Source organism: Penicillium bovifimosum (assembly GCF_028826915.1).
Source record: "Penicillium bovifimosum strain IBT 22155 chromosome Unknown utg000002l_segment0_segment0, whole genome shotgun sequence".
Taxonomy (NCBI): Eukaryota; Fungi; Ascomycota; class Eurotiomycetes; order Eurotiales; family Aspergillaceae; genus Penicillium; species Penicillium bovifimosum.
In genome coordinates, this window is record NW_026622711.1 from 2,264,167 (window position 1) to 2,285,044 (window position 20,878).

The 20,878-nt window shown below is 52.2% G+C and overlaps 9 protein-coding genes across 9 annotated transcripts; 6 read left to right on the forward strand and 3 right to left on the reverse strand.

Annotated features, from left to right (window-relative positions):
- Positions 1-585: 585 nt before the first annotated feature.
- N7515_002041 (uncharacterized protein) lies at positions 586-3,295 on the forward strand (the record flags this gene model as incomplete). The annotated part of the gene is made up of 3 exons (XM_056662785.1): positions 586-619; positions 677-2,966; positions 3,025-3,295. The coding sequence occupies 3 exons, from the start codon at positions 586-588 to the stop codon at positions 3,293-3,295; spliced, it is 2,595 nt and encodes an 864-aa protein (XP_056524898.1).
- Positions 3,296-4,136: 841 nt separating this feature from the next.
- On the forward strand, positions 4,137-5,172 carry N7515_002042 (putative extracellular SCP domain protein Pry1; the record flags this gene model as incomplete). The annotated part of the gene is made up of 2 exons (XM_056662786.1): positions 4,137-4,433; positions 4,519-5,172. 2 exons carry the CDS (start codon positions 4,137-4,139, stop codon positions 5,170-5,172), a joined length of 951 nt encoding a protein of 316 aa, XP_056524899.1.
- Positions 5,173-5,505: 333 nt separating this feature from the next.
- Positions 5,506-7,924, reverse strand: EifCb (translation initiation factor eIF3 core subunit b; the record flags this gene model as incomplete). Its single annotated transcript, XM_056662787.1, has 4 exons — positions 5,506-5,934; positions 5,993-7,526; positions 7,600-7,792; positions 7,852-7,924. 4 exons carry the CDS (start codon positions 7,922-7,924, stop codon positions 5,506-5,508), a joined length of 2,229 nt encoding a protein of 742 aa, XP_056524900.1.
- A 564-nt stretch (positions 7,925-8,488) lies between these two features.
- N7515_002044 (SWIB/MDM2 domain protein) lies at positions 8,489-9,596 on the forward strand (the record flags this gene model as incomplete). The annotated part of the gene is made up of 5 exons (XM_056662788.1): positions 8,489-8,495; positions 8,577-8,713; positions 8,805-9,248; positions 9,305-9,355; positions 9,411-9,596. 5 exons carry the CDS (start codon positions 8,489-8,491, stop codon positions 9,594-9,596), a joined length of 825 nt encoding a protein of 274 aa, XP_056524901.1.
- A 1,212-nt stretch (positions 9,597-10,808) lies between these two features.
- N7515_002045 (uncharacterized protein) lies at positions 10,809-11,324 on the forward strand (the record flags this gene model as incomplete). Its single annotated transcript, XM_056662789.1, has 2 exons — positions 10,809-11,154; positions 11,227-11,324. The coding sequence occupies 2 exons, from the start codon at positions 10,809-10,811 to the stop codon at positions 11,322-11,324; spliced, it is 444 nt and encodes a 147-aa protein (XP_056524902.1).
- Positions 11,325-11,966: 642 nt separating this feature from the next.
- Positions 11,967-14,417, forward strand: N7515_002046 (E3 ubiquitin-protein ligase HEL2; the record flags this gene model as incomplete). The annotated part of the gene is made up of 3 exons (XM_056662790.1): positions 11,967-12,389; positions 12,475-12,684; positions 12,801-14,417. 3 exons carry the CDS (start codon positions 11,967-11,969, stop codon positions 14,415-14,417), a joined length of 2,250 nt encoding a protein of 749 aa, XP_056524903.1.
- A 338-nt stretch (positions 14,418-14,755) lies between these two features.
- On the reverse strand, positions 14,756-17,637 carry N7515_002047 (MutS family protein MSH4; the record flags this gene model as incomplete). Its single annotated transcript, XM_056662791.1, has 7 exons — positions 14,756-16,188; positions 16,237-16,324; positions 16,372-16,491; positions 16,539-16,688; positions 16,739-17,098; positions 17,149-17,537; positions 17,589-17,637. 7 exons carry the CDS (start codon positions 17,635-17,637, stop codon positions 14,756-14,758), a joined length of 2,589 nt encoding a protein of 862 aa, XP_056524904.1.
- Positions 17,638-17,779: 142 nt separating this feature from the next.
- N7515_002048 (Ribosome biogenesis protein Rsa4) lies at positions 17,780-19,454 on the forward strand (the record flags this gene model as incomplete). Its single annotated transcript, XM_056662792.1, has 3 exons — positions 17,780-18,004; positions 18,067-19,142; positions 19,211-19,454. The coding sequence occupies 3 exons, from the start codon at positions 17,780-17,782 to the stop codon at positions 19,452-19,454; spliced, it is 1,545 nt and encodes a 514-aa protein (XP_056524905.1).
- Positions 19,455-19,945: 491 nt separating this feature from the next.
- N7515_002049 (putative IgE binding protein) lies at positions 19,946-20,524 on the reverse strand (the record flags this gene model as incomplete). The annotated part of the gene is made up of 1 exon (XM_056662793.1): positions 19,946-20,524. The coding sequence occupies one exon, from the start codon at positions 20,522-20,524 to the stop codon at positions 19,946-19,948; it is 579 nt and encodes a 192-aa protein (XP_056524906.1).
- Between the last annotated feature and the right edge of the window lie 354 nt (positions 20,525-20,878).

Consider the following 20,878-nt stretch of genomic DNA (forward strand, 5'->3'; position numbering starts at 1 on the left):
TGCAGAGGTATATATTTGACTACTACAAGTATGGATCAAACGAGCACTACCTAGGGTTCTTCCCGCTCAAACTATTCCCACTCTCTACCGAGATATCCAAGCATCACATTCAAGGACTTATGAGGGTAAAACATATTCAGATTCACTATTTTCTTCCCAATTGAGCAGATCCATAGCTTGAGAGGTACGGATTAAGACAGATGCATGTGGGAGAGCGGTGTACATTCTGCCGGCTTGTGGGCGGCCCTGGACCCTGTCCGTGCGCGGGGATCGTGGATGGGAGTGTGGTTCTCGTGTTGCAGTTGAAAAGCTCAGAAGTGATTGGATGAAGATGTTTACATGAGATTTCGAAATCAGATTGACCCCGAAGACCTTGTGTCTGCTCGATACTGAGACCGCACCACTCTCCAGAACCCCACAGGACAGCTTGAAGCGCGTCCGGGGTTGCCTCAAAACTATAGGCGACCCACGAGTACTCTTATTTTCGATGAAGAGTTCAAGAATATAAGATGTCAGCAAAAAAAAGGGCCTACGGCCACAGTGCAGCCGCGCAGAGATGTGCTGGCTTCGCTGCGCATGGCATCAATGGAAGACATCTCGAGAGCTGCCCTTCCAGCAGGTGCGTGAGATGAAGACCTGTGATGGGAGACCCATATACTGACAAGAGAGCAAATAGAGATTGTATCCTCCATCCTCGACCACGTTGGCCCCGTTGATCTGATCCGAGCAGCACGATCCTGCAAGCTCATGCATGAGATGGCTTATGACGACACACGATGGGTACACAAATTAAAACGAATTGGGTGCTGGGACGAAGCGGACGCGAGAAAGCATGCTGAGTTGATGTTTGGAACTGTGGCCAATATGGAGGCGGTCGAGCAACAAGAGGAGGCTGAGACGGGCGATGGAACAGTACCTGCGGTCACCGTGAACGACGAGACCTCGAATGGATTGAAAGAGTTATCTGATGGATTCGACAAAATTGAATTATTGGGCACGGTATCGCAACCTGATACCATTCAAGATATCGTGGACGACCCTGTCCTGGTTATTTTGAAACAGGCCAGGTCAATTCGCGGCGAGGCGCGTCAGGAGTATGGCAAGATACATGCGGCATTAATGCCATTTTACGAAGACATCGCGCGCTCTGGACCATCACTGGAAAACCTTGTGTTCACGAAATACAAGCATCCACAGGCTCAAGCACAGTTACTGGCTCAGTTGCTGGCATTTTCTAAATCTGACATGACACCAGGGTGGGATGAGCGAGTGGATCGCTTAGAGCGCACCGTTTCGATGTTTGAGACAGCAGCGTTGAAAGAGTTCCGTCAAGGCTACGAAACAGACGACATCGACGGGACCATGCGCAGATACGGCCATATTTTGTGGACACTCAATGGCGGACAAGCTGCCGTGGACCTCTTTATCCATCACAATCACCTGGTGACTCGCAAGTCCGAGCTAGGAAGCGTTGCGGCCTGTATTGATGGATCGACAGGCCAGCTCAAGATGGAGCAGACACAGGCCTTTTTCACACGCCTCAGTGTCGCCTTTAATGATGAGATCTCTATTATGAACCGCGTTTTCCCCTCAGCCTTGGACGTTACATCAAGCTTCATGTCAAAAGTCGGCCAGGATGTGCTGTACCCTTTCCTCACCGCGATTTTCGACGAGCTGCACCGCGTCAGCACCGAGTCGTATCTCACCGCAATCTCGGGAACATTCGTTCAATGCATGAATCTCTCGGAGGCTTTGCTGCCCGTACGAAGCTCCGATGCCAAGTACGATGAATATCTGGATAATGTTGTGATCAAGATTTATGAGCCACACATTGATCTATATCTGGCAGAAGAGCTTGACTTCTTCAAGAAGGCCTGTGAAACTACAGTGAGTGAGTGGGACCGCCACCTCTCCGAACAAGCGGCCTCGACAGAGTCCTTCTTGATGTCAAATGTCAACCGCCAAGCCGACAAACGCGACTTCCTCACTTCCTTCAAGAAAGTGATCATGATGCCGGTAAACATTTTACCAAGCTTTTCCAGTGCCAAATCAAACGGAGAGGCCAAAGTTGAGACGGAAGCCGACAGTGGTAACCCGTTTCACCCACCCAAGAGCCCCAATAGATTCTCGACAATAGCACCAGCCCCAGTGCCAGTCGAAGAAGTCCCAACGACAGAGCTGGCAGCAAAAGCGGCTATCATGAAGTCCAAGATGGAGGGCATCCGCTCACTGTTTAGTATCGAAATTGCACTTGGTCTAGTCCATTCCGCCAAGTCCAGCTTGGAAAGAGCTGCTCAATTTGTCCGACTCGGGGGCGAATTCGGGCTTGCTGCGAAGCGACAATGCGAGGCAATTTTCGTGACCTTGCTGCGAATATTGGGACACCAGCATGTCATCGTCGGATTCGACAAGGCCGTTAGCCATCTATCGGATTACCGACCTCGCGAACAAGGAGAACGTGACCAATCTGGGGTTGAGCCCCTGGTCACTTTCCTCGAACTAGTCAATGTCGGCGATCTGATTCTGCAGATGATGGATGTGTTCTACGAGCAGGAGTTGATCGGCATGAGATTGACTGATAGGAATGATTTCTTGGATCCTGCCAATAAAGAGAAGAAAAAGTTCGAACAGATGCTCGATGAACGTGTCGCTGCCGGACTGAACAAGGGCATCGATGTCCTCATGGAAGAGGTGGACTACATCCTTGCAACCCGACAACTAGCCACCGACTTCAACCCTGGTGTCTCCTCGGATCCTCACCGACATACCATGGACGTAGGTGTCAGCGAAGTGGCCATCGCTGTCGTCGACGTGGTTTCATCACACACCCAGATGCTAGTCGGCAGCACCGACAAGAGTACACTAGATGTCTTCAACCAAGAAGTTGGACTGCGCCTCTTCACGGCTTTATGTAAACACCTCAAGCGTCAACGTGTCAGCGTGGAGGGATCTCTCAAGCTGATCAGGTACGTACTGATGTTCTCAGCTCCTCCAGTCCTTTTTACTGTACTAAATTCGACTCAGCGATATGAATCACTACTTCAAGTATATCCAGACACTGCGGAACAACGAGCTCCTCCTTTACTTTACGGCGTTCCGCGAGCTTGTGCAGATATACCTGATCGATCCTAGCCACGCCAAGGAGCTGGCGAATGTCATCGCCGATGCGGATCGGTTCCATGGGATCTGGCGTGTGGAGGAGGTCATTGAATTCGCGGAACGTCGGGCTGATTGGTACCAGGTCAGGCGAGATGTGGAACGAGCTATGTATGGCATTGGCTGCAATGTGATGTAAACTTTGGATACGGATACCCCCATGACTTGCATAGCGAGTGATGTATAAATACAGTACAACATGCGTATTGTCTCGTGGAATCACATCAGTAGCATCAAGTATGAACAATGAAGAGTCCCATTGTCTGATTCAGGCCTAGAGCTACTGAAACGACAAAGATACCTAGACGAGACGAAACTCGAGGTTCCATACATTCGACTCCATTATTTACCCAGAGGTTCTAGAATAAGAGTTATTGTTGGCTTGTCGTTCTATTTGTTACCGAAATCCGTAGCCCTAACCGCCTGACGTCAACGCCGGCGGTTGCTGGAACGCGAACCTTGTACCTGAAACGGACATCCTGACTTTCCGACTCAACAGCTTCCCAGCCAAGTTGCACTCTCAAACATGGTCAAGATGACTTTGACTTTGTTTGTCTCTGGTTCCTCAGGAACCTTCTTCATGGCCGATCATTCCGGCGTTGAGTAAGTCCCTCGATAAGTGTGAAGAATAGTCAGTCTGACGGTTGCTTGCCTAGATACCCCCATTGTGCCATTGATCCTATATCAGGTACAAAAGTCTATACACAACAATAAGTATCAGTGACTGCCTAAGCCAAGACAATAACCATCCGAACAATACCGGAGACTATTGCATCACCAGACTTTTCAAAGGACAATCGTCACACCTTGCAACACCCTCCTAATTGGGAATCGGAGCCTTCTGCTCCTGGGGAATGATCCATCATCCAGCAGCACAATCCCAATCTTCCCTCACCATGCAATAACAAGTTTCATCCTACTATAACCACCTTGTCTACACCTTCAAAACCAAAACCAACAACCCCCAGACCACACTCAAAATGCCCCAAACCAACAACCCAACCAAAAGATGGCTACAGGTAGCCATCCTCCTCCTCGCTACACAAACCCTACCCACGACCGCCGTCGAAACCGTCTGGATCACGGTAACACTACCCGCACCAACACAGACAGTTCCACTCTCGCCATCCTACACTTCCGCCAGCGAGTTCCAAGACAGCGTACTGCGAGTGACGAATCAGTACCGCGCCTGGCACCAAGCCAGTCCGCTAACATGGAACAATACTTTGGCCGATTACTCGCGTAACTGGGCAGAGAGCTGTGTCTGGCAACACTCGGTATGTATCACATACCCCGAACAAGAAAATGAAACCCCAAAAGGAAAGGCAATACCCCCAAGAAAGCATGCTAATATCAGTCCAGCACGGGCCCTACGGCGAGAATCTCGCATACGGATTCGCAAACGCCTCAGCAGCCGTCATAGCCTGGGGCGAAGAACGCACCAAGTACGACTTTTCCTTGCCGACTGGGTTCAGCGAGGAAACAGGTCATTTCACGCAGCTGGTGTGGAGGGCGACGACGCAGGTTGGTTGTGCTGCTGTTAACTGTGGGTATTCAAATTCGAATGGCAAACGAGATGTGCCAGTAGATGATCATGTCCCGGAAGGGACGGTGACTACGCCTCGCTTTGCCGACGACGAAGATGGCGGAGATGGGGGCTTGGTTAAGCGGGCTGAGCTTCGGGCTCAGGGGTGGTATGTCGTTTGCGAGTATTCGCCTCCTGGGAATGTGGTTGGGCAGAATAATCTCTATTTCAGGAGGAATGTCTTGCCGTCGATTGGTTCTGAGGTGTTGGGGGCTGCGTTGACGACGACGTTGTCGTTGTCGTCTGCCGAGGCGGCTTCTATTACGTCCTTGTCGCAGATGTCGCCTGCGACGAGTGCTGCGACGTCTAGTGCTATGGGGAGTCTGAGTGAGTCTACTGGAGGTGCTAAGCGGTTTGGGCTGGACTCGCCGTTTGGGATGATGCTGGTAGCGTTGGGTGCTGTGTGTATTGGGACGGTGCTTTACGCTTGAGTTATGAGTCTTGTGGCTTTTGTGTTGGTTCTATAGTTAATGCTCTTTTTAATGAAATAATACAGCCATACAAGGTTGAATGCTAGGAACTGGTTTCGTAGCCATCTCTCATGCTTATCCACATTGCACATTTCATCGGGAGGCGCACCGCTCGATCTATTGATTTTTGGAATGTCCCGATCCTTACTGGGCTCGCCCAGGGACCTATAAGAAACACAAGGGGGACAGAAGGCTGGGTTCAGGCAGAAGCGCGAAACGCCAGCAGAGAAACAGGGGGAAAAAGAGGAACAAAGGGAAACACATTATTTGCGAAAAAAAGAAAAGATAGATTCATCAGCCAATGACCTCCTCGGTCTCCTCGATAATTTCCTCGACCATCTCTTCCACCACGGAGTCGCCCTGGCCTTCGATATCTGGGCGGGCGTCGCGGGCGGCCTTGGGTGTATCTGCGTCCTCGGGGAGGCTGAAGGCTTCCTTCTCTTCGACCAGGAGCTCCTTCTCCCGACGGATCCAGGCAACCCACTCGCTGAGCACGCGCTTGCGGGTCTCGACAACGGCGGTGTTGGCGATGTCGACAGCGTACTTGTCTTCCTCGTCGAATTCCTTTGAGTACTCGCGGAGGTTCTTGCGCACTTGCTTCTGCTCCTCCTTGCTGAGGAGAGTGGCAGGGCGCGGGCGCCAGAGGAACTGCTTGAACTTTTCGGTGGGGTTCTCGGAGAGGGTCTGGCCGGAGAAGGTGTGCATGTTCCAGCCGTTCTCCATCTATCGTGGGTATTAGCATATGGTTCAATATTGAAAATAAAACTAGATCAAAACTTACTGAGTGAGTCCATACACTGGCGCTGGAGACAACGTAACGACCAGTGGAATCCCAGTCAACATCGGTAACACCGTAGTGCTCGACGGTCTTCATGAGCTGAAGATTGGCAGCGAGATCCTTCTCAGCCTCATTCTTCTCACCCTCGAAGTCCATGTCCCAGAAGTCGAGGTCGAAGTTGGTCTGGGAGTGAACCGTGGCAACAACGACGAAACGGCCCTTCGGCGACCAGTAGATGCCGTTGCTGGTCTTCTTCTCAATAGTGCGCACCAGCTTGAAGTTACCGGTGGTGTGGCCCTTCTTCTCAGGTGCGAAGAAGGAGACGGAGGTCTTAGGGAGGACGGCGGCACCAGTTGGTGCTTCACCGTTGGCGATAACGACGAATCGTGATCCATTGGGCTCCCAAGCGAAGTTAATCACGGTCTCCTTAAGGCTGTCAACAACCTCGACAGGCACACCCTTCTCGCGAACGCGGAAGATCTCCAAGTTGGTGGCCAGGGACTTCTTTGACTTAGAGTGACGGTCGACCTTGACGCAGACATAGGCACCCTGTGATTGCCAGTGCAGCTTGACGTCAGAGACGTTGAACAGATTGCGGGTACGAACAACCTCCTTTGAGGGCACGCTCATCATACCGACACGGGCGGGGTTGCTGCCAATCTCAGGAGTCCAGAAGCAGAGCAATTGCTCGTACTGTTTGATACCCTCGCGGGTGACGGTGGCAGGTGACCACTCAAAGTCCATAGCGCCCTCAATTTTCACCGAGGTACGTCCAAGAAGGTTCATGTTGGGGAGTTCGTAAATAGAGAGAGACTGGCCCTGGAGCATACGAGCAACGTATTTCTCATCCGCGGACCACTTGAAAGCGGGCCATTGGACCTTCTTCTTGGGCGCAACCTCGCCGTCGATCTCGACAGGCGCAGCCAAATCGTGGGAGACGAATGAACGGAGGGGCTTTCCAGTCTCGATATCCCAGACAATGATGTTCTTTCCGTCCTCCTCGTAGGTCAAGACCGGCTGACCTTCTTCAACCTGGATAGGGCGTGCGGACCACGTTGTCAAATAGCCCTCCAGAGGAGAGAACTCAATCAACTGCACAAAGGGGTGGGGGAACTGCTTTTGCTTCGTGAATGTCTCGCCACCCCAAAGTTGGACACCCTGGGGGTGGACGGAGGCAAGGAAGGTACCCTTGGGGGACCATTGGACAAAAAGTTGTGTCCAGTGAGGGCGTTCCACAACATTCTCAGGCGGGTTCGACTTGTTATTCCAGAAAACACCGACATTGTCACCGCGGTAGAGGGCGAATTGGTCGCGGGCGTTGGCATCTCCCATCCACGAGCGCAGGTGCGGCTTCTCCTTGAACGGTTCCAGGGCGGGTGGCTTGTATTCTTCATCGATGCGACCTTCGCGACCATAACGTTCGATATCCATCAACTTGTTCACGGCCATAATGTGCTTCTTATCAAGGGGGACACCGTGCAGCTGCTTGACGGCCGCGACTGCCTGCTCCGGGGTTTCGTATTCCACAAAGGCGAACCTATATCCTCCCAACAAAAGTTAGAGACCATCCACAATTCCCCCGTCGCTCTGTAAAGTATGCCGGTACGCACCCTTCGGTCATCTTCTTGTCATTAACGGGCATGAAAACCGCATCTTCGGAGGTGCTGCCGACGGAGTTGAGTTTTCTCAATAAGAACTTGACGAGCTTTTGTCGGCTATCTTCGGGCACAACGGGGAGGCCATCGATGACGATGAATGTATCCAGTCCCTCCTCGACCTTCACTTCATATTGCTCCTTGAGATCTGTGGGCTCGAATGTCAGAGAGAGGGGCACACAGACCACGAGAAATCTTTGTACTCACCGGAGAAATCAATCTCCTCCTCCTCTTCCTCGTGGAGGTCCTGCTCGGACAGGGTATCGAAACTGGGCGCCATGATGGGTATATCGAAGGCGTCTAAAGGTTTCGGAGCAAAATTAGATCGGTGCAGTCCGCTGATGGATTTTCGGGCAGAAACAAATCGCGGCGGCCAAGCGGGTTCTTTGTGCGGACTGACTCAGCACTGAGTCAGCTTCACGATTTTGGTTGAGGCCTCAGGTGTCAAGGCGTTTAATATCATGTGACTGGGATGCTTAGTCACAGCTTCCCCAGCTTCGTCAATCATGATGAACAGTTGTAGACGCTCTCAATTGGATTCACTTTTTCTTTCATATCAAATACCTTGCTGTGAGCTCTTTATCTCATTAAAACTTTGTCTGATATTCTATTCATACTTATATCCCTCCCTCCCCTTCATCTCACTTGGCCTTCTTCTTCAATGCCCCGCCAGTCTTAAGCGCCAGTGCGACTTCAGTATAGCCCACCTGACAACTCCGAGCTCTCCCTCGGCCACCACACTATCTACACACTACACGACTTCCTCAATTGGATACCTCAGGTCTCAGTTCAGCTCGCACTTGCAACTATAAGCACCCTATCTCCGTTATCTACTACCTACAAGATGTCGTGTAAGCTACCTCGGCGTTGCCCCGGCGCTAACTGCCGGTTCTCCAAATGGCCTCAAACTTGTTGTTGACCTTGCGCAATAGTGGCCCCTGGTGTTCGCGACAAGTATATTGGTATTATAGACGACATTCTATCCAAAAGCGACCTCACTACCATCTCAGAGAAGCGGATTCGCAAAGGCCTCCAGGATGCCGTCGGCTATGACCTCACTCCACAGAAGGTCAGCCAAACACTCTTTGTCGCGCAAGAATAGCTCAAAGCTATTTGGTATCATCACTGGCAAAAAAAACCCGTTTCTGACTCTTGTAAAGCCTCTCCTCAAGCAGCTGATTATGGAACGATTCGATCGTTACGCCGCAGAGAAGGGTGTGGGCGAGTCGCCCGAGGACACTGGCTCGAACAACGGTCAGCAAGACGGCGATTCAGCTGCAGCGCCGTCTCCACCTCACTCGTCATCTCCCGTGAAGCGCCAGGCTTCAAGCGACCCCAGTCCCGAGCCCCGAACCGCGTTGCCGCCTGCCAAGAAACCGAAGGTCGAGACAGATACCGACGCGGATGCGGCGTTCGCAGCCAAGCTGCAAGCCGAGGAAAATTCGCGCGCGCGACCCACTCGAGGGGGTGGTGTTTCGCGACGTGGAACTGTCATTAAGAAGAGCAAGCCCAAGACTTCGAAGAGGGTCAAGGCAGAAGACGATTCAGATATCGGATCAGGCGAAGAGACAAAGAGAGTGGTCAACCGAAATACTGGATTCCACGTATGTCTCCGATGTCTTTCTTCGCAAGCTCTTGAGCCATGCTAATTTCTCTACAGAAACCTTACAATCTCTCTGAACCTTTGGCCGCGCTCCTGGGTGAAACCACGGTGAGTTACTTGCCCTGCTTGTATTGGTGATTGTACCCTGCTGATTTTCGCCCAGCTTTCGCGACCCCAAGCCGTCAAAAGGGTGTGGGCGTACATTCGCGAGCATGAGCTTCAGGATCCTAGTGACCGCCGACAAATCCGATGCGACGATGCCATGCGCGCCGTCTTCAAGCAGGACCGAGTCCAGATGTTTACTATGACGAAGATCCTCAACCAGAATCTGTACAACGTCGATGAATAGTGGATCTGGTGACAGATGGGCTTCGATCATTATGGAGGAACAGGCTCCTACGTAAGTCCTGTTTGTAACGATTCTCCTTGGTCTTTCATGGTACTTTCTTTTGCGATGCATGGGGATGCTAGCGTGGGTTTTGAGCATTTTTCATTTTTCCTTCCACCATATCCTTTTGTTCTTGACTTGCTTTTGCTCTCCAACGGGGATTGGTTAGCCTCCCACATATTTTTTACATTCTCGATGTCCTTGAATTGAATACCTACAAGGTGATCTCTTTAGATGGTAACAGCCCTCGATGTATGTGCATAGGCCAAGTCATGTATATCATACAACAGCATGAGTATTGATAGCTCTCTGGGCTCTGCTGCCATGCTATCCCTGCAGACCTATGAGTATACGGCTGGAGGACTTTGCTCTCATAGCAATGTGGCCATGCCATGCCCTGAACTCTGGAGCCAAGCCCTGTATATTAGGTAGAGGATCTTAAGGGACCGAAGTACTCCGTACACTGTGCATTCTTAGTACTTTGTCGTCCTAAGCGGCCTCTTCGTATTCGTCTCCGAGTTATCCCCAGAGTCCAGACCCCAGGTCTACGTGTTGAGGCTCTCGGCCAATGATCACGAAAGGCAAGGTTAAGCAGAGCCTGTATGATCTGCCTGTGTCAAATACGAGGTTTTATCCACACCAATTCACCACAAATGCCTTGCCAAGAGTATGCCAATAAGGGGTTCGTATTTGGGTGGCTGTAACTCGCTGAGTGGGACTGGAAAAGGGTTTGGTGGCCGAAAATTACAGCGCACCAGGAAATTAGGGAAGTAGCTATCGTCTCACCATCCATACAAAGGACGTTGAAGCTTCGCAGTCTGTCGATCGTCTCTGATAGTTTTGCCCAACATCCGACCACCCGCGTCTGAAATGAGACTCGTTGTCAAGGAGCATTCAGCCTCGTATATACCCTACCTCAGCGCTTCTTTGACTGGATCATAATTCCCGCCAGGCGATTATCGTCCCTTGGCACTTCCTCTCGTGGACAAGTTGAGGCGGGCGTAAGCGTTACTCCACCCAAAGGAGACTTTTCTACACAGGAAGACGGAAATTGGGAAATTGAAGAAGTATATAAGCCAGGACTGGACCGCAGCCATGTCCACCTAGCTCCGTATAGGTTTTCTCCAAACTCCACCATTTTGACACTCTTTCTGTATCCCCCCAGACTTCATCATGCGCTTCTTCCCTCTTGCCGTCTTGGGCCTCGCCTCCGTCGCCGTCGCCGACTTCAGTAGCTGGAACGACGTAGTGGGCGACGCCCCCCAATGCCTGAAGAAATGCACGAACGACTTCTACAACGACGTGGGTCTCGATGACCAGTGCGGAAGCTCAGACCAAGCCTCCGTGAAATGTCTCTGTGGTGTCAGCAAATCGACAAGTGACCTCAGTGCCGCGGCCGACAGCCTGTCTTCATGTGTTACAGATAACTGCAGCGCCGAGGAACTGACGGACGCTTTCGACAAGGTCATGGCGTTCTCGGAACGATTTACTGATCTTGCCAGCCAGTGCACCGAGGAAGGTAAGCATTTGTCGTGCCTCTTGCTCCAGTCTAGTCTTGCGTGAAGACAGCCGGCTAATTGTCAACTTGTAGTTGCAGACGACAAAGATGGTGGCGCCAGCTCTGTGGTCCCTGCGTTCGGTGCGATGCTCGTCTCCGGAGCTCTGCTTTTCGCCAGTGTCGCCTTTTGAACTCCTATAACTTGATGGAACGAAATTGCGCAATTGAAATGTGATATAATATGGGTAGTTGGTAATTAAAAGCGTTTTTTGCGCCGATCGAGACTTGTTGGAAAGCATGTCATCGGCCTCTATAAGAGATCTGAGGCAGTAACTTCTGAACTCCCCTATGCTCCCCCTTTTGATATCTGCATCTAGCCGTAATGTTGAGGCATATCAACAACTATATCACCTCCCCATGGCGGCTATTACTGGAGTCTGGAAGTCAATGACCCTCAATAGCGCTGTAAACTGTAGTGCAAAGTCAATAAGAGCGAAGTGCGACGTGCCTCGAAGCTGCAGCCCATCAGAAATTATGTGTGTCAGGTGATTGTGTCCAATAACCTTAGTATAGGCCAATACCATTGTCAAAGAGCATAGAAATAAGCAAACTCGCATATTTAGTGAAGAGTCAAAAGGAAATGGTCAGTGACCCTCATCTCTCATCCTTGGAATGCGGCATGCGGGATCAGTCAGCCGCTCACCTTTTTTCTCTACTCTGGCTTTCTTCCCCCCTACTACAATCCACCAACCCCAGAGCACAGCTCCAGCCTACCTGCAAGTGACGCAGATCCGAACCTCCCTCCTACCGTGTCATCCCTCGCCCTCCCCGCAATGGCCGACAACCAGGCCCCTCCCCAAGATTCAGCCAGCCAGGGTCGTGGCGGGCGTCGCCGCGGCCGCGGAGGGGCAGCTCCCGCCGGTCGTGGAGACTCTCAACGAAATACCGGCGATGGCGAACGACGTGCTAAGCCTCGCACCCGCGGCGGAGGTCGTGGCGCTGGCGATGCCGGCCGACAAACTCGCACCGATCAGACCAGCACTAAGGATACACAACCTTCGGAACCTGCGGCGACGCCCACGATAAAAAAACAGGTAGAGGTGGCCACCGATGATGCGGATGATGGAGAAGTCTGCTTTATTTGCGCTTCTCGGGTCGAACATACCTCCGTCTCGCCTTGCAATCATCGGACGTGTCACATTTGTGCGCTTCGATTGCGGGCATTGTACAAAAATAAGGCTTGCGCGCATTGCAGGGTATGGGATATCTTGGGGTTCATTTGGTTACAAGCCAAGTTGCTCTATTTTGGAAATATGGTTCACATGCTAACTTCTATATCAGACCGAATCGAATTTCGTGGTCTTCACAGATGACCCAGTGCGGCGATATGAGGATTTCCAGAAGAAGGACTTCGCTCGGACGGATGAAAATCTTGGAATTGAATATGAGAATGACGAGATCTTTGGAGATACAGTGTTGTTATTGCGATACAACTGTCCCGACCAGGACTGCGATGTTGCCTGTTTGGGATGGCCAGACTTGCACCGTCATGTAAAAAGCAAGCATGGCAAGGTTATGTGGTATGTTGAAAGCATGAGCTGCCCCCATATTGAAGTAGCAGCTGACGGTGTTCTGCAAACAGTGATCTTTGTACTCGCAACAAGAAGGTCTTCACCCACGAGCATGAACTGTTCACAATGGCGGAGCTACGGAAACATGAGAAGTCTGGCGATGACAAGCCTGGAGCCATAGATCAGAGTGGTTTCAAGGGACACCCCGAATGTGGGTTCTGTCGTCAGAGGTTCTATGGCGACGACGAGCTGTACGCCCACTGTCGCGATAGACACGAACGTTGCCATATCTGTGACCGCCGCTCTTCTCACCGTCAACAGCAATACTACATCGACTACAACGCACTTGAAAAGCACTTCCAAAAGGATCATTTCTTCTGCCTGGATAAGGAATGCTTGGAGAAAAAGTTTGTGGTCTTTGAGACACAAATGGACTTGAAGGCACATCAGCTCGAGGCACATCCCGAAGGGCTTTCTAAGGACGTTCGACGAGACGCGAGAATGGTTGATCTGGCTGAGTTCGATAATATGCGCACTCCTTACCAACAGCAACGCCAACGTCGCGGTGCCGGCCGAGGACGTGATCCGAATTCTGAGCCAATTCCAATGTCCAGTGCACAGCCAATGACCCGTGCTGAAGTTGCATACCAGCGGCAGATGGCTATCCAGAGTTCTCAATCCGTCTCAACCCGCAACTTCGGCGGCCAACTCACTCGAGACGATGTCCAACCCGTGCGTGCCCCAGAGCGATCTGCCGCTGCCACTCCAGCGCAGTCCGCGCGCACTCAACCTCTCCCTTCCGCGGCATTCGAAGGCCTCAGCATTTCCGCCAATTCAGCCTCCACCCCACAAGACCAGACCCGTCGATTGCGCCACCAGGCAGTTGTTGAGCGCGCCTCGAACCTTCTCCACAATGAAACCACCAAACTCGCCGAATTCCGCAGCAGGGTATCGAGCTACCGCAGCTCAACAATCACCGCAACCGAGCTAATCGATGCCTTCTTCTCATTGTTCGACACATCCAGCGCCGAGCTGGGCAAACTCATCAAAGAGCTTGCCGAAATCTACGAAGACGAAAGCAAACGCTCCGGTCTCCTCCAATCCTGGAACGACTGGCGTGCCATCAACGAGGATTATCCAGCCCTCCCAGGACCCGGCGGCCTCCTACCGGGAATGTCACCCGGCACCGCCAACACCGGCGGCCAGCGCGTCCTCCGCCTAAAGTCATCCACCGCCCGATCCTCCCGTTCCGCCGTTGGCAGAAGCGGCGCCCTCCCAACCGCCCCCTCCAACCCCTTCCCTCCCCTCTCCGCCGCAGTAGGCTCCTCATCCCGTCGTGGCCAAGCTGCCGCTTCTACCCCCTGGGCATCAACAGCCCCGCCACCATCCTTCTCTCGCCCGTCCATCCCAAGCCCCGTCAGCCGCCCGTCATCTGCAGCACCATCTTCCAGTCGTGCGCCGCCTCCACCTGCTGCCCAAGGAGCGAGTGCTTTCCCTGCTCTTCCCGCAGCACCGAAGCCCAATGTTCTCATGGCTGGTTTGACCCGCGGTACTGTCCGCTGGAACGATAACCGTGGCTCTGCCCCCAATGCGTGGGGCTCGAACCCGAGCTCTGGTACCTCTACTCCTGCCGAGCCTAGCAATGACGCTGAGTCAAGTGGCAAGAAGGGGAAGAAGAATAAGGGAAAGCAGACCCTGTTCCACTTCGGTTAAAATTGTTACATTGAATGGGCCTTTTGGCCCTTTGTTTGATTGACGCATGACGGGGAGCGAGCGCTTGTACGTGTCGTACGTTTGGGTAGATCTGGTTGCATTGTTCTGTTGTATCTAGCGTCTGTAGACAAAATAGTACATTGTAACATGTTTTATTCCCCCCCCCCCCAGGCTTCCATATGGAGTAGCATTAGTATAAAAGGGTACGATATAGCCCCCACTAACCGTCGTACCGTCCACTGAGTCACATAAGAACTGCACAACACTAGGGTCTACAAAACCAGGGATAACATGACAGGTCCACCTCACTCACCATCCGTACTCACTTGGTCTCTCTCTTAAACCAGCACCACACTATCATCGTCAATGAACCCATCAGACTCAGACACCAGACCAGACTCAATCCCAACGAGCTCAGACACACACATGCCATCGTCTTCCAAGTTATCCTCACTTAGAGCCGGCGAAGACAAAGCTCGGTCCTCTGATGCCCGAACCAACGAGTCCAGACCATCTTCAGTATGCTCTTCTCTCTCACTGCCACTAAGATACGTCTCCATCTCCGTATTGATAGAAGTCATGCGCAAGACAAAATCATCCTGCAATTTAACCAACAAATCCCGAAGATCAGCACCATCCATAGTCCGGTCCCGGGCAAGCATCAGCTGTTCCCGTAGCGCCAGCAACAACTTCCTCTTCTGAGCAATAGCGACAGCCCTTGACGGGCTGTTCCTGCGCTTAACCAGCTCGTCCATTTCCCCCGATACGGCATTCGCCTTTTCCAAGACCTCTTTCGGTAGATCCACCAGCTTGGCCAGGACGAGCCCATACCGCCGGACTGGAACCGGGCCTTCGGCGAGACGATACTGCATCGTCATCTTCGAAGCGTCGGGGGAAATATCTGCCGCAAGATGGAGGTTGATTACACCGCTGCGCTCGGCGAGGATCTTTGCCAGGTCGTGGAAGTGCGTGACGAACCACACTAGCGCTTTACTGGCGATTAGGGCTTCGGCCAGAGCGACGGCAATGGCGAGACCGTCTGTAGTGCTGGTCCCGCGGCCGAGCTCGTCGATGATGACCATGCTGCGGGGTTGGATGTTGCGTAGGATGAAAGCCATTTCGCGCATTTCTGCAGCGAAGGTTGAGACGTTGGCGTCTAGGTCGTCGGAAGTGGCGACGCGGGCGAAGAGTTGGTGGGAGATTGGGAAGGTGGCGTATTGGGCTGGGACGAAGGAGCCGATTTGGGCCATTATTGTTATCAGCGCTAGGGAGCGGATGTAGGTTGATTTGCCACTCATGTTGCAGCCTGTGATTATTTGGAATCTTGTTTGGGGCGTTGCGCAGGCGTCGTTCGGGATGAATTTGCTGGAATGGATTTGCTCGCGGATTGGGTGCCGGCCGGCTTTGATGGCTAGGGTGGAGGTTAGTTCGGGCCGGATGTACTCATGGTTTGTTGCTAGCTGGGCGAAGGATGCGAGCATGTCGAGCATGGCGATTGCTTCGCTGACGCGGAAGAGGGAGGATACTTCGGCGCACACGTCGCTGATGAGGTCTTGGATTGTTCGGTTGCTCATGTTGATCACCTCGTTGTGGGCGTCGGTGATCTTTTGGTTGAGTTTGACTAGATCCAGGGTCTGGCATTCGATGCGGTTTCGCTTGCGGTACACGTTGATGAAGACGTCTGGCAGTCGACGTGGCTCCGTGGCTGATATACAGATGTAGTATTGTCTGGCTGTGTCGAATTTCAGGTCTAAAGTCATGTCACAGTTCTCTGAAATATGTCAGAATGGTCTGTGGAAGATCACGAGGATTGTCTTGCCTGATAACTTCTCGATCAGCTCTGTGGCATCCGCATTCGCCTCCTTGTAGGTCTGTCTGGCGACATCGAGAAGACTATTGACACCGGCCTACTCCAGGTCAGTGGTCTATAACCTCGGTACCTGATAATGCAGACCTTGACACAATAGATGCGCTGATTCCTCAAGTCAAGCGGCTTCGACTGGTAAGCCACATGTTCATTCAAGGTTGCGTTAATCAGCTCCTCGATCGAACGATGGCCTTCGGGCGCGCACAACTAAAGACTATTAGTTGTGAGAAATATCTGAGGAGTGTATCTTCTACTTCGCGTATGGTAAGCAGCAAATCGCTCTGTGCTGTTCCAAGCGCTTGGAATATCTTCTTGATGGAAGACACATAGGTCTTGAGCATGATAACATTGTTAACCGATTGTTCAACATATTGCATGGTCTGTTTCGTGGGAACCAAGATGATCTTGCCAGTTCGTCAGTAGAAGTATTCAATGCTGATTTCGGATACTCTACCGCAGTCAACACTTTATCCGCATCAACGAAGCCCTTTAGCGCCTGCCTCACAGACACGAACATATCCTCTTTGGTGGTCAAATCTTCCACGGCATTGTATCTGGCGGTCAACTTGGTTCGTTCTGTAGAAGGCTGTAGGATACTAGCTCGGAGCAGTCTGGCTCCCATGGGAGTCAACGTCTCGTTGAGAAGTCCAAACAGACTTTCCTTGGATTTCGCATTCTGCAGATTCTGAATGAGTTCGAGGGACACAATCGTCGCCAAGTCAATTGTCATCGACCCCTGGGATGGTTCGAACCGAATCCGCAGCGAATGCGAGGTGAAAGACCGCTGGAGTTCAACTTCGACATACTTGAGAACCTAGTTGCCATGTAAGTGGATCCTTTTGAGAATATACACGGTGTTCATACAGCCGCAAAGCAGCATGCTGCGAAATAGTTCCCGCCCAGCGTCACCTTAAGCGAATCGATCTCCTCAGGGAAGCCCAGTCGGTCCACATACTCATGGCCTGTCTTCTCAGACCACCATCTCCGGTCTAGGAAGGTGAAAATGGGATCTGGCAGGTTCTCCTGGATAATATAACGGAGCTTCGACTCCTTGGCAGTGTTCATGAACAGGATCTCGCTGGGCTCGAAAACGCCGATTTTGATGATTGTCTTGACGTAGGTCTGGCTATCACATATCTGACAGAGAACGGCTTCAGCAGTCGCGAGATTGACAAACGCAAGGCCAACGGTGGATGAGACTCCCCGCGATTCACTGATAGCACATATGATATCCTGTGCGGCGACACTGGCGGCTGTTGTGGTCGGTCCTGCAGTACGAAGTCTACTAGTACCTCTAGTAGTACCTCTGGAAGATGGAGGATCAAAAGAGTCCAGCGTCGAATAAACCGACATGATGGAGCTCGACCGGATGTACCTGATGTACCTGGCTGAGATGGTTGTAGTTGGAGAAATCGATAGCCGATAAGATAAGGAGAGATAATTTTTGCCGTCACAAAATTTCTCTTCCTCCCCTCAACCTCAAAAATAAATAACCATGGCGACTCTCTATCCTCCCCCCAGCAAGCGCCAAAAGCTCGTCCAGGCCGATAAGGCTCGTGAGCAGCAGGAGATTGAAAGTATTCCGACCGATTTGGGCAGCATCCGAGTTCAATTCTTCGACCAAGCAACCGGCCAGCCCACCGGCCCTGCCGTGTCAGTTCCAGTCGCCGATGCGAACGTGAAGAACCTTGAGACTTTGCTTAACACGTTACAAGGAAATGTAAGATCGGCGATATATGCGCAATTCTTAATTGATTGTTCTAACCACAATGTTATCTCTAGGAGGACGATGGACGAGTACCGTACCGCTTCGCCTATCATTCCGAAAAAGAAGAACAAACGATCGACATTCTCCGCGATGTGTACCACTCGCTACTCCAACCCGGAATTAAGACCACAGAAGATACAGTCTCTCTCTTTTACACACCGCAGGCGGTTTTCCGCGTGAAAGCCGTTTCGCGATGCGCGGCTTCCATCGCGGGCCACGGCGAAGCAATCCTAGCAACATCCTTCTCTCCAATCTCATCCTCCACCATGGTCTCCGGAAGCGGAGACGGAACAGCTCGCATCTGGGACTGCGACACTGGAACCCCAGCACATACGCTCAAGGGCCACACCAGCTGGGTGCTGGCCGTCGCATACTCGCCGAACGGCGCCATGATCGCGACCGGCAGCATGGACAACACCGTGCGGTTCTGGGATGCCAAGAAGGGCGCGGCACTAGGCGGGGGCCTTAAGGGCCACTCGAAGTGGATCACGAACCTGGCGTGGGAGCCTTACCACGTGCAGGAGTCTGGGCGGCCGCGTCTGGCCTCTGCGTCAAAGGACTCAACAGTGCGCGTGTGGGACGTTGTCTCGAGGGTAACTGACCATGTGCTCACCGGCCACAAGTCGTCGGTCACGTGTGTGAAATGGGGTGGTACTGGCAAGATCTATACTGCGTCTCACGACAAAACGATCAAGATTTGGAACCCGAAGGATGGTACCCTGCTGCAGACCCTGGCGGCCCATGCCCACCGGGTTAATCACCTTGCGCTGTCGACGGACTTTGCGCTTCGCACTGCGTACCATGACCACACTGGTAAGGTCCCTGTGACGGAGGCTGAGAAGGTTGCGGCGGCCCGGAAGAAGTTCGAGGAGGCGGCGACGGTGAACAACACCATTGTCGAGCGCTTAGTCTCGGCTAGTGATGATTTCACGATGTACCTGTGGGAGCCGTCTACTTCTAGCAAGCCCGTTCAACGTATGCTGGGTCACCAGAAGGAGGTGAACCATGTCACCTTCTCACCGGACATGGCCTATATCGCCTCGGCTGGATTCGACAACCACGTTAAGCTGTGGAACGGTCGTGACGGAAAGTGAGTTACTGTCATTCCTCGATTAGTCACTCTTCGATTACTGTATCTATTGCTAACATGATAACCAGGTTCATTACCACCTTCCGTGGCCACGTGGGTGCAGTCTACCAATGCTGTTTCTCCGCAGACTCTCGTATGCTGGTGTCGTCGTCCAAGGATACCACTCTGAAGATCTGGGATTTGCGCACCGGTAAGCTCAAGATGGATCTCCCGGGACACAAAGACGAGGTGTTTGCCGTGGATTGGAGTCCCGATGGACAAAAGATCGGCAGTGGCGGCAAAGACAAGGCTATTAAGATCTGGCGCAACTAGGTCAGCTTCCCTTGCCATTATGCCTAGAAATTGTTCAGTCTAGGCCTGCAATCACGTTTTTACTACGTGCAGCGTGCGGATTCCGGCACCAGCACCTTGTGCACTCTCCTAATAGGAGGATGCTTTGACCCAGATCAACCCTCCTTGGGTTCGTTTCTGCTGCAAGCCTGTATACTGGTCTGCACAGTGGCCGGGCTTCTGCCACGGCAACCACCACGTGGGAAATAGTCCATTCACAGGAGCGTCGAGCCTGTCCATTACCAATGGGGAATATATGAAATGGGTGATGAGAGAGTGGATTTATTGATGAACCTGTTCTACCTACTCTGCCTGGGGCAGAGGATACATAACGATGCCTTTTATCTACATAGTTGCAATTGATGAATACCATTTTTTTAACATAACGTGCTCCCGCACTTCATAGGATTTTTCGTAGTTGCAAACCTACCTAGTACAAAAACAATATCTCATGCAAACCTGGCAGAAACAGTCTAAATATACTGCCAAGCAGGTGTCTCCCCAGAATAAGGAAGCGCAATAGCCGAGAACCCAAGACAGTCATCAACATTGCCCTGTGGGACGGTAGCATTACCCAGCGCAGCAAACACCTGCCAGCGGCCTCCATCAGCGGGACAAGCCATGAACCCACTGGAGCCCCATCCGTTGAAAGAATAGTGCGACCATGGCTCCGCGGCGTTATACTCGAATGGACCGAGCGAGGAGCCCTCCGGGATACTAGCTGAGTGGGCTTGAGTGAAGCTTAGAGCGCCGTTGGGGTCGACGTAGACCCGTTGGCCGCCTGGGACTGAGGTATCCTGGTAGATTGTTAGATTTTTCTTGCAAGGGAAATATAGAGGGAGGAAAAGGGGAAAAGGGAATGAATGAATGACTTGGGGGACTGGACTTACCAAGGCACTACCACCGGGTGCAAGGACGGTCTGGTTTCCTGGTGGGCAGTTCTTGACGATGTTTTCCGGGCAGTAGGAGGCCGTTTCGCCGCCGAGCCAGAATTTCTGGCCTGCGGCGTTGAGTCCGAGGAAATGGATTGGGGAGCCGGAGCGGGTGGCCATTACGCTGAAGGGGGGTTGGCGGGTGCTGTTGGTGCGGCGGCGGCCAGGAGAGGGAGGGCGAGGGCGGTGATTGTGAGTTTCATTTTGGAGATTGCGATTGGTTTGATAGAATGGTGGTTTCTTTGATTTGGATGTCTGGTGAGAAGGATGCTGCTAGGGGATGACGGGCCTTTATATAGACCTCGGTGCTCACAGATCGGGAAGAGCCCGTAGATGTAAATATAGCCTGCAGATCGCTGTCATTCTCTGGAACAAGTCCGGGGAAACACCCTGAGCATCAAGTGTCTCCGTCATCGATCGGGTTGGGCCGAAGAATGTGGCAAGTCTCTCATTGGAGCGATTTCAAAACTCATG